This window comes from Protopterus annectens, chromosome 4.part1, assembly GCF_019279795.1.
Source record: "Protopterus annectens isolate FY-2018-M chromosome 4.part1, PAN1.0, whole genome shotgun sequence".
NCBI classification, from domain to species: Eukaryota; Metazoa; Chordata; order Ceratodontiformes; family Protopteridae; genus Protopterus; species Protopterus annectens.
This window is the reverse complement of record NC_056734.1, coordinates 36,353,239-36,365,903: the sequence shown is the minus strand read 5'-3', so window position 1 is coordinate 36,365,903 and position 12,665 is coordinate 36,353,239. Positions and strand designations below refer to the sequence as shown.

Genomic DNA, 12,665 nt, shown 5'->3' with positions numbered 1-12,665 from the left:
CCTCAGTCCAGGACTAAACGAGATGTAGTAGCCGAAGAGAGAATCACGTGCTGTGCATTATTATTAGTGTAGTGTTGTGACCCTAAAAAAGAAAACAATCTTATTTTATTCTTAATATGTGCTGGTTGTTTTTTAATAGGATATCTCTCTTAAACTTGTTTTACCCATGTTTTCAAATGCAACTGGCGCTGAAGCATCTATATTGCTTATTTTTTTTTTTTGAAGCATCAATATTAATTTGGTAGTATAGTGGGTATTATATTTGTTTAATATGCCACTGTCTTCATTACGTTCTTTTTAATAAAATATTTATTTACCTCAAACTGCAGCAAAGTGAGAAATATTTTTGATAAGTAGGTGGCATGGGAATCACAGTCTACTGTTTGAAATCAGTTCTCACGGGGTTCTGCTCCAACATCATTTTGTAAACTGGCCGTTATGTTGACTATGTAGTTTTTGCGTTGATTTTAAAGCATTTCCAAGTTTTTCCCTTATGTTTAAAAGACTTGAAGTCTGATTGGACCTCTGTTTTACCCGTATCTTTGGTGCTAAATGGTTCTGCAGTAAAGGGATAGAATAAATGAAAACTGCTAAGGAACAAGATTCCCGTACAGCCATTGACAAACCCATGTTACTTCCATAATTCAGACATGCAGTATCTCTTAACTGAATGCTACAATGCAACAAGTTGCTCTGGATTAAATTTGCAGAGTGCCTTTCTTACCTGCATATTGGAACACCACTGTAACATGCTTGCCAAAACCAACTGTCTCTGTCTTATGGTCACCTTCTTCCTTTCTTCCTCTATATGTACACATATTTTTTCATAGTGAATACCTCCTCCCCAGCTCGGTCACATGCTGACCAATGCAGCAAGTCCTTACCACATACAATTTCAGGACAATTGTCTGCTGTTCCTATACTGTCACAGTTTCACCATGTATTGCACTGAGAAAGCCTGATTTCATTTTTTTCATCACTTTTATTTTTTCTACAAAAAAGCAAAACTGTCTGATGTCATTGCTTTCTGAAATAAACTGCCACCTCTCTATCAAGAAATGCATAGTGCAGCTGATTTAGAGATTGCTTTTAACTGACAACTTGCCTATTACTTGCTTTTCCTTTCCTTTTTAATCACTGAAAACTGTATCTATTTTCCATCTACTTTTTCGAATATTTTCATTTTGCATATCAATTCATATATTGTGCAGTTTTAGCAAACATCAAACAACTTGCCTGCTTCTTTCGTTTTCCTTCCTTTTTAATCACTGAAAGATATACTTCAGTGGTATTTTTTAATATGTTTTTTCTATTTACATTTTGCATATTGATTCACATACTATGCAGTTCTTACCATTTAGGTTACAGCATGCTGTTATATTTATTCTTTACAATGCATTATGCCTGCTCTTGCATGCCTTGCCTACCGTGTTCTGCTGCTGACTTACTGTGTACTTTTTTCTTGCAGCCAGGTCATGGCTAAAGTGAGTCTTTGAACTAGTTCATATAGCCATTTAAAAATAAATAAATAAATACGCATTATGGGTCAAATTTTCAAATTGTGATTAATTACTTCTCACCAGAGAAAGAATACTGATCAAATTAGTATTGAGTGAACAAAGCTCACGAAAACTATTTTACAAGGGTATCAAAGTCCAGGCACCCTCCAACTCTTACCAGTAAGATCCCAAGCTATCTCCTACCATTTATAATCAATTATAGGCTCCTTGCAACTCAAGAAAAACTGCAGTTCCCAGATTTTGACAATTTTCTCCTTGTGCAGTTTCAATCACTGGGTCAGATTCCAAAAGTGTTGCTCTCAGTGTAAGTAACTTACAGCAATGTATGCCTACTCTGATTTTGAAAGACTTGTTCTCAGTGTACGTGACTATTTTACTGTAAGGCCTGCCTGTAAACATGCTTACACCAGGGTCCAAATTCCAAAAGACTGTCTCTCAGTGTAAGTGGCCTTCCTTCAGTGTAATACAACAGAGTAATTCACTGTATTTTACCCAAATAACTTTCATAGAATCAGGCTTTATCATTTTTGTGAAGAACGTGGTGCGTGTGTGTTTGTGTGTGTGTCTGCTTTTGTGTAAATATCTTACCTGAGATAATGAATGCTATCTTAAACTGATGAAAGGTCTGCTGTTTGTTTATCTGATCTTCTTCAGCATAGGGTAATTCTGGATTTATACCTTTAGCAATAAGTTCATTTTTATATTAAAACAGAGACCAAATTGCAAAGATGTCCTACAATAGTAGCCTATTTTTCAATCAACTTGCAAATGACGTGCTGTTTATCTGAGAAGACCAAACAAGGAATGAAATAAGAATAACCATTTTGTGTATTATGCATATTACGCTTTCTGCAAAGTTTTGATTTCTGTTCTCTCTTCCTTAAGGGAACTGACACAGTAACAGCCTATATCCCTGATGCAGTGTGGTATGAATATGAAACGGTAAGTCCTATTTTTTGTTTATCATAAACCACAACAGATTATGTTTTTCCAGACATGACAATATTTCTATAAAATGAATAGATAGATGGATAGATAGATAGACAGACTAGAAGGTGACCATTTAAAATGTCAGAACCAAATACCATGTCCTGGAATGTGGTGACTAAATTATTGAAAACCCCATCTAATATTTAGAAGTTCATGACTGCCATTTCTTTGAATATGCCCTTTTCTCTGAGGTATGGCAATCTTGGTGTTGGTATAAATACGTTGGAGGGGTGTATCCCTTGCAAAAATAAGTTTAAACCTGAAGACTCATGTTCAGTATTTGTCCTTCTCTGACAGTCTCTCAGGGAGTCCAGACAGATGGATCATTATTATCAGACAAAAATCTGAATACAAGTCCATTGTAGGTATTATTAATATGTAATGTAGCAGGGTCTGTTTTTAACAATAAGGGGCTACAGATTATATTGTAGAAGACAGGTATCTATTAACCAGTCAGTCCACATGTTGTAACTCTTGCTAAATGCTAGATTATAATAGGAATTTTGTTAAATATTTTATCTATATAGTATTGATGACTTGGTAACATCCCACTGAACAAAATAACTTTTTTCTAGGCATTTGGAAGGGTAAAACTGCATTCATGTTAGTTCAGTGTTGTACAGTTCATATGCGGTTCTGTGCTAAACAGTTCATAAGTGTTGGTTTAATTTTTTCTTCAGTAGTGTTAGGAAAGATAGACAATTGATGCCATAGCTCTGACATCTGTGTCTCAGCTAACATTTTGATTGTCTGGTTGCCATTTTGAAGTATACTATCCAAAGGAGCATTTAATGAATAAAACACATAAGAATATGTTTTAAATGGCTGGCAAAGTCCTCAAAACCCCATGTTTCATTATGCCTTGCTGGATTTCCAGTATTGGGAACAATTTATTCTAAAGCACACAAACTGATCAGCAGAAAATAATTTAAGCAATAATTGCTTCTTTGAAGACTTAGGAGCCTTATAATTTTTGTCAAGTCCTCTAATTTCTTCCCACATCAAAAAGACAAGCTGAAAATGAATTGGAATCTCACCAAACCACCCATAGGTGTGAGTGCAGTTTAACAGGGAGTAGTAGAGGGTGTCCTGTAATGAGCTGAAACCTCATTTCTGATTAGGTCCATTTCCTTGAACCCAGCAGCGGCTGGAATTAGTTCTGCCTTCTTGCAGCCCCAATTTGGATTAAATGGTTAATTCAAAAATAAATGAATGAAAAAAAAAACTTAATGGGAAGCTATCCCTTGCAATAACTTGGGTAAACCTGAATAGGCTATAATACCAAATACGAATGTCTACATCTCAGGGAGTTCCAGAATCAAATGCACTGAGATTCCTGAGGCCTAAATGTAGAGTCAGTACATGACCCATTAGGCATTCCTAGTTATACCTTGTCAATTATTGCCTGCTGTCAGGACTTCAAGATCATTAGTCTAGAAATAATAGTGGGAACTGAGATGTCAATATGCTTATTTTCAGATGATACTAAGGGTTAATGTTGGACAATGCCTTTTAGGCAGATTTCTAAACTGTCTCTATCAGTCACTGGCATATTATTGACTTTGTCAGTATGTCTGAAAGCATTGTAATCTGTACATGTTCAAAACATTCCTCAGCAGTCTTCATCAGCTTTATAACAACAAAGAAGAAGTTGAAAAAACTAAATGGAAAATGCCAGGACTCATCAAGTCATCTAGTTCGCTTAGTTTTTAAGCATGTCATGCAGAAATCACACTAGCACTTTAATTGCTTTTTTAATAAGAAACATATTTCAGTTGCACTTTGTTTTTTTTTTAATAAAAAACATTTATAAATTATCACTTATGACATAAGCAATCGTACATTTATATAAATGAAGACAAACCATATTGACATAATTTTAGCTGCAAACATTATACATCACAGACCATATCGACATACTTTTAGTTGCAAATGTTATACATCACTCATAATCTATCAAGTCATTGTCAGTGAAACATTAAATAGCACCTTCAAATCCTGCCTTCGTTTAAACCTCATTCCTCCTCTGCATGTACTGTTCCCTCATTTCCCATTTTTTTCTGTGTAACTTGTTCCCACCCTTTTGTAAAGATCCCATTTCCAGTTGTTTTATCTCTGTTACTGTATTTATTACAAGTACACTTGGTTTAGACTTTGCTTTCCATTTTCTAGTAATTGCTTTTTTTGGCAGCCATCCTAATTAGACTCAGCAAGGCCTTACTCGACCATTAGTTATCCCCAGACAAGGCCTTACTTGACCATTAAGTATCCTCAGAATGAACTGCCCACATAATATTCATCAGTTTAAAGTTGGTGGATATCAAATAAAATGTATCACGGTAATTCAGGTGAGTCAAAAGCAGACATTAGGAAGCCTTTCAAAAAAAACCCAACTATAATAAAATAAGCAATACATGGGAATATACTTTTCTGAGCCATCATTTTCATGGTCTAACTGAAGCACTTGTGGTTAAGGCTGTATAGCCCATAATCCTGTAGCTGATTATTGCTGAAGCATTTTTCTAGTGAGTTAAAAATACATCTTATGGAGGCTATATTGGTCAGGTCATTATATACTAAATGGAAATGCTCAGATCTGCTCTGAGCTACAACAGAATGGCATTAAATATAATGATCCTATGGATATTGCCAATATCCTGGCAGATTGATTTAGTGACAACTTCACCCCACTCTCACCCCCTAAAGGGCCAATCTCAATACCAAACGATTGCCAAATTCTGGTAATCACAGCCACACAGGTAGAAAATGCACTCACCAAAGCTAAGAATAAGGTATCCATTGGACCAGATGACATCCCGGGCTGTGTACTACATGAACTACAAAATGAACTGGCACCTCACCTAAGTGTCATGTTTAATCATAGCATCATCTCAGGCTTCGTGCCCACTGAGTGGCGCACAGCTACAGATATCCCACTCCACAAGACAGGATCCACCTTGGATCCCGGGAACTACCTTCCCATCAGTCTGATGAGCCTGATATGCAAGGGCATGGAACACATTAACATGGAACTTATAAACAAAGACATTGGAAACCTTCAAACACTGGACCCCACCCAGTTTGGGTTCATGAAGGGATGATCTTGTCTCCTGAACCTGATTGACTTCTTCGAATCAGTCTCCAGAGCTGTGGACGAGGGCAAGATAATCCAAACAGCCTGCCTGGACCTTGCCAAGGCCTTCGACACCATCTCCCACTCTGGAATCATAGATAAACTTACTAAGCTGGGCATAAACCCCTATGTCACTTGATGGATTGCTAACTGGCTTACTGACAGAACCCAGACTGTAAAAATAGCTGACTCCAAATCCAGCTCCAGATAAGTGACAAGTAGAGTACCTCAGGGTTCAGTCTTGGGACTGCTCTTGTTTGGCATCTACTTCTCTGAAGTACAGGCCAACACTAAGGGAGTCTGACTAACAAAGTTCACAGATGACAGCAAACTGAGAGCCATTATTGAACCCCCAAATTATGTGGATATTCTACAAAAGGGCCTTACAGAAACAGATGCTTGGTTCCAGAGCCATGGGCTCAAGCTTAATGCCAAGAAATGTATAGTTATCCACTTTGGGAAAAAGCATGTACCCATGAATTACCACGTAGGTGGCAGTACACTAAACACCGAAAGTGTGATGAGAGACTTAGGGACACAGGTAGACAGTGGTCTCGCCTTCGATAACCACATCAGCGGAACAGTCAGAAAATCCTTCTGTGAGGCACACCTCATCACTAAGGGCTTTTTATCCAGAAAAAGAGGTCATTGTCCCACTGTACTCATCCCTCATTAGACCCATTAGAGAGTGCAATGCCCCATTTGGTATGTACTTCACAAGACATCTGCAACAGCTGGAAAGGCCGCAGAAATACCTCAATAAAAGAATACCAGGCCTAAAGCAAATGCCCTATGCTGACCATCTAAAAAAACTCCAGCTATACTCTTTGGCATATCGTTTACTCAGCGGCAATCTCTGCTTAACATACATGGCCATGTCAAACCCTGAGCTGTTGGACATGCTCCACTTAAAGAAATCCCAATCCCTGAGAGCCACACGCTTCAGGGATCTAAACCTTGTCATCACAATAAACAAAACACGCTGAAGGGATAGGTTCCTGACCCAGAGACTCCCCAGACTCTGGAATAGACTGCCCATACATGTCAAGCAGAGCGCCTCTTTGGCCCTAATCAAAAGGAACCTTGATGACTGGATGGGAGATAGGAAATTCACCCCAGGGATCATGTCAGTTGCTCTGCTAGACAGGGGTCCAGGGAAGTAAATACTGTGGGAACAAATAGCCAGGGAATTGTTATGGCTAGGCTTGTATAGGTCCTAGGGCCGATAGGCTAGTACCAACCTATGAACTTGTGAACCTACGAACCTATAATGGCATATGCTGGCATATAAAATTTTGTGTGTTATTTGAAATGTCCTAACGCTTACTTTATCTTAAAAACATTAGGCTTCCATATTATTTCCCTCCTTTATATGAACGTCTGCTAAAGCTGAGATCCTAAAAATCTTATGAAGCATTTTGAAATTTTATTAAAATCATATAATGGCAGCGAAAAATTGTGGAATATTGCAATAAATATATAAGCATGTAATATGTACTATAACGAAAATCTGTGATACACATCATTTTAGAGTGCCATTTGCATTTTCTTATTCTATTTTGTTTATACCGATTATTTAAAGTTGATGCCTATGAGTGCAAATTATAAAGGATCCTCTCTTGCTATGATCTATCTTCTTTTGAAGTTTCTTGCTTCAGTTTATGACCAATACCAAGCAAGTAATTATGCCCAACAGGGTGTGCGTTAATGTGTAATTAATGCCCGGCCAAGGTTCACCCCATTAATTACACATTAACACACCCTGGAGGGCATTATTGTGCTAAGATAATGAGGCCTCTCTAAAATTATTGTGTTTTATTCAGTTATGTATTTATTAAGTACTATTTTTTAATACATTTTTGATGTAAAATAGTTCCTCCGCCTAATGTTTCATACTTGCTGTAGTCTATGTAAAATGTGTTGGAGGAAACATTTTACATCAAACATATATAAAATAATAATAATCCTAAAAAATAATAAGCGAATGAAACAACAATTTTACCTAGTACATACTCTCTCCCATACACACATGTCTCTTCTGCTTTCACACACACACGCATATACAGACACAGTCTCCTCATCCTTCATACACACATTCACTCACACAAGATCAGTATCACTCTATCGCTCTCTCTTGATTTCTCTCTCACACACAGTTTCCTCTGCTTACATACATGCATTCAGTCATATCACTCTCACTTTCTCTCTCACTATCTCACATGCAAACACACACAGTTCCCCACACATGCAGACAGAAAGATAAACACATACATTTCTGTTTTGTTCGATCGATCACTCTCTCTCTCTCTTACTCTCATACACACGTACACTCTCACACACACACAGTTTATTTTAATTTTTCTGTTTTTATTTTGCACTCGCTAAACAGCAGAAGTGCTGCTTAGTGAGTGTAAAATAACATCTCGCTCTTTCACTGACATGCACACATACACTCAAGCACAGTCATAAACACACACACACACACACACACACACACACACACACACACACACACACACACACACACACACACACACACACACCTCTACCTTTTTTTTTTTTTTTGTAGTTGTCTTCTTTTTTATATTTTACACTCACTGAACAGCAAAAGAGATGCTTAGCGAGTGTAAAATAATGGAGGCCATTCCATTTTCTCAGTCTGAGCTCCATGGCAGCTTGACATGCTGCTGTGAAGTGGTGGACTCGTTCTTCTCAGCGGGCATTACTTGTACGTTAATATCCTGCTGGAGAATGCTTGTTGTCCAATCAGGGTACTGATGTACAGATTGCCAATTGTCTAAATAAGATTAATTAGTAACAGTATATACATGATACAAATAACATCGCTATAACTCTTATACTTACAGGGTGAAAAAATCATAAAGAGAAAAACTGAAGTAAAGATGTATCTTCCAGCTGATAAAATTGGACTTCACCTTAGAGGAGGTTATGTCCTCCCTACGCAAAAACCAAATGTCACAACAGAATACAGGTAATTATTAAAAACTGTCTATTTTATTTAATTGTTTTCATCTTTGATTACAAAAGGCTGGCTGGTATTAGTTTATTGCCTGGCAAGTAAAAGAACCTTTGTGCTGGAATCTTGCAGACTTGACAAATATGAAAATAGTCTTCAAGGCAAGCATTACAGGAAAGGTGTTCATGATACTTTCTGCAACACTGACTTTTATATGAGAAACATGTTTCATTTTCCTGAGTTTTAACAAAAATGACAGATTTGTTGTCTTCAGTTCTTTCATGTAAATATTTCAATCATATGTAAACTTCTTAACAAACACTTGAACTGCGTTATTCCTTTGTATTATTAATCTCTTTTAGTGCACATTTGCTGGTAAGATCCATGCCCTAGTCAAAGTGATTTTCTTTCTTTGTATGACTATGGATTATGGCATCTGGCTTTCTTGAAATCAGTTTCCTTTACTGTCCATGCTTCAATTGCAGTAATCCTTTCTCTTTTTTTTTGGGGGGGGGGGGAGATATTCAAACACAGATCAGAGATTTCAATCTACTCAAAACATGGACATTAGTAACTTTGATTAGAGTAAGTGTTGTAATGGGGATGGTCTTGTAGGTTAGTGGGGACTTCCTTCAATCTTCTTTCAATTATGTTCATTATTGAATGGTCTTGGTATTCTCACATCTAGGATAATGTGCCAGTGCTTGCACCCAAGAATTCTAAATGTATCAGTAGTTTATTGACCTAACACTTTATTCATTATGTATTTATTTTATTTACATTTTAGTTTCCTGTAAAGTCCAGCTGGGCTGTGAAAAAAACCTTTTCAGTGGAGGTTGGGGAAAAACTCCATAAAATTAAAATAATAAAATTGTAAAATAGTTCGGCATGCATTAATATACAGCTTAGTAAGTATTCTGCAGTGCTATCAAGCAGAAATCTTGATTCAATATTTTTTTCATAGGTCAGCATTATGCAGCATGATATGCAAAGAAATCTGTTGAACTAATCTATTTTTGTCTTTTCATTTATAGTATGAACACAAATAATGGAAGGTATATTCCACTGGAGTAGATTATAAACAGGTGGATGGCAAATTCTTCTTTCTTGTTCTTTAGTTAATACCTTTTGATAGAATGTCAAAAGTGTGAGTATATGGCAAGATGGGTAAGCACAGAGTATAGACGTTAGTCATTTGAAGTTAGGTAGAAGTATAGCAATACTGGTCGGGCTCAGTTGGTAGAGATTTAGTGAATTGGTGAGGGATGGTGGTGATGGGGGGATAGCTAAGTGGGACTGGGGGTGAAAGAAAAGGTAGCTAAGTGGGAGAGGGAGAGATGAGAAAAGTGGGTCATATATGATGGGATGAGGAGAAAGGTAGCTCAGTGGGAGAGAGCAGGGGAGGAAAAGGTGGTTAAGGTGAAATGAATGGAGTTTGTTTGCAGTGGTTTGGTGGGTTGGGATGATTTATTGGGGTGGTGTTCATCGGGTGTTGCAGTTAGAGTGTGATGTACTGAGGAGTAGTTTTTACTTTGTTTTATTTGTTGGTGGTCTGATTATCTGATGTCACTGGGCAGATGGTTCCATAGTTTCACTATTAAGCAGGAGTTGAGTGTATTCCCGTTTGATTCTAGGGCTCTGGTGACAGAGACCATGTCTGTGGCTTCTGATCTTAGGGATATCAGTGGTGTGTTCTATTGTAACATTGATTTGTTTGCTGGATATTTGAAGGCTTGGTAGAGAATGTTGTGAGCAATTTTTAGCTGGGATAGTTTGAGCTGTCTTGGAAGTTCTGGTCATGATAATTTTTGGAGGGCAAAACAGTGAAGTATTTGGTTGAGGAGATGAGTTATAAATGTTGCTATTTTGTTATAGCATTGCTGCATCTTTATGAGTTGTGTGGATTGAAGGCAGGTAAACATAGGAGATGTGTATAATAGCCTGGACAGGAGATATGTGATGACTGTTGACTTTTGATCTTGGTCAGGAGGTAGGAATTAGCTTTGTACAGGGATCCTAGTTTTTGAGGTTTATTTTTTTCTTGAGAGATGAATGAGATTATCAAATGTTAATTTCTCAGATATCGTGACTCCCAGTAATTTACTGGAGGAGACAGTATCTGTAGGTGTGTCATGGATGGGGGTGAGTTCGAAGGGCTGTTTTAATTTGGTAATTTTTTTTTTTTTTTTTGGTAGAAACAGCATTAGTTTTGTCTTTTTGGGAAATAATGTTAGCTGTGATTTGCTGAGCCAGCTCTCCCCTTTAATGAAGCATTGTTGAGTAAGGGATTGTAATTCGATAAAGGTTGTGGCTTAGCAGATTAGTGTTGAGTCCTCTGCATACTGAGGTGTAGTGTGATGTGTTTCTGAGTTCACGTGATTAATGTATATGTATATGTTAAACAAAAATGGGACAAGGATTGATTCTTGGCAGACTCCAATTTCTACTGGCTGGAAGGAAGATACAGGAGATTTCTGTTTGACACTTTTGGTTCTGTTGATGAGATAGTTGTTGAACCAAGAGGTAGTAAAATGTGAGAAGCCAAAGGTGCTAGATTATGAAGGAGGTACTGGTGAGAGACAGTATCAAATGCTTTTGATAGGTCTAGAAATATAGAGGACACTAGTTTGTTTTTGTTTGTATGGGGGTCGGAGGTTGCATAATGAATAAGGTGTTTGCCCCACAGATATAAGGTACAGAGTTTGATTTTACAGGGGTTGGCATAATACATAAGGTGTTTACCTCACAGATATAAGGTACAGGATTTGATTTTGGGTTGTAGCGGTGTATTGATTATGGTGTTTAATTCACAGAACAACAGTACAAGGTTTGATTCTCACCTTTGTAAAGAAAATTGTATAGATTTAAAATGGCCCAGTAGGGGGTGCTAGCCTAGCACTCAGCTATAAACTATGACTTATTGACAGTGTCTTAAGAATCACAGTAGGGCAGAAGTAGTGCTGTGGAAGGAGAGAGAACCGTGTTATTTGTGTGACAACAGGTTGTCTTCTAGTAGGTAGAAAAGGAGTTGGGAGTGGACATGGACACTTCTTTCAAGGCTTTTCATTAGAGGATGAAGGATGCAATGGGTCTGTAGTTAAGTATTTTGTAAATGCATATACCTTTGTGGAGGGTTAATGTTTCAGATTGTTTATATGATCTAGGAAGTTTTTATTCATTAACAGATCTGTTAATTAACAGCAAGACAGGTAGGTGAGAGCACTGGCTGCCTGGGGCAGGAATTGAGTGGGGTGCTTGTTGGCTGTTAGAGTTATAGGTTTCAGGATATAGAGAAGTTTTCTACTTTTTCCTGGTAGGAATAGGTTCTTAAGTCTGAAAGGAGGGTTGGCAGAATTTGTATGTTAGGGTTTTAGCTGCATTGATAAAGTAGTTATTAAACTGATTAGAGCCGGAGTAGTCTGATTTCTTAGATAAGTGGCTTATCTGTGTGGGTTTGCCTGGTTTTAGGAGTTTGTTTATGGATGACCAGAATTTATGGGAGTCATTTGGTTGATTGTTTTGTAGGTGTAGGTAGTATCTTTTCTTGTCAGCAATTATTTATTTATTTATTTTTGCTTGGTCATGAAGTTCATTAATCTTTTCTTGATTATTGCTGGATGTTTTCAGTATGCCATATAGTCCATGCTTCATCTCTGTTTTTCATTGCTTCTGTTTTTTTGTTTTTTGATTTTTTTTTTTAATCATAGATCCATATTCTTTCTGAAATGTTTGCATCTGGGTGGAGCTTCACTATAAAAATGGAGAGAAAGTCTTTGCTAAAGTAATCTACTGTGGTGTTTAGTGCTAGGTTTTGTAGTTGTAACAATGAGAACTGAGATAGGGTATTTATGAAGTGGGTAGAGTTAAAGTTTTGCAGCTACTAGTTAGTTTTATATTTGATGGTAGTTTTTTTTTTTTTTAGTCTTGGAGGATGGCATAAGTTGAATTGTTGTCACTCACGGTGTCAGAATGATGGCCTGCTGTTAAGATTGTATTGATGTATGTTGTCCAGTATGGAGGCATCAGTGCCAATTTTGTTTAAACT

At 37.3% G+C, this 12,665-nt stretch overlaps 1 protein-coding gene across 1 annotated transcript in view; it reads left to right on the top strand.

Annotated features, from left to right (window-relative positions):
- Nucleotides 1-12,665, top strand: part of LOC122801170 (maltase-glucoamylase, intestinal-like) — a 516,102-nt gene that overhangs the window by 212,621 nt on the left and 290,816 nt on the right. Inside the window, exons 20-21 of the mRNA XM_044070733.1 lie at nucleotides 2,406-2,462; nucleotides 8,511-8,635. Of these exons, the coding sequence (XP_043926668.1) occupies nucleotides 2,406-2,462; nucleotides 8,511-8,635 (182 nt within the window). The remainder of the gene's footprint in view (nucleotides 1-2,405; nucleotides 2,463-8,510; nucleotides 8,636-12,665) is intronic.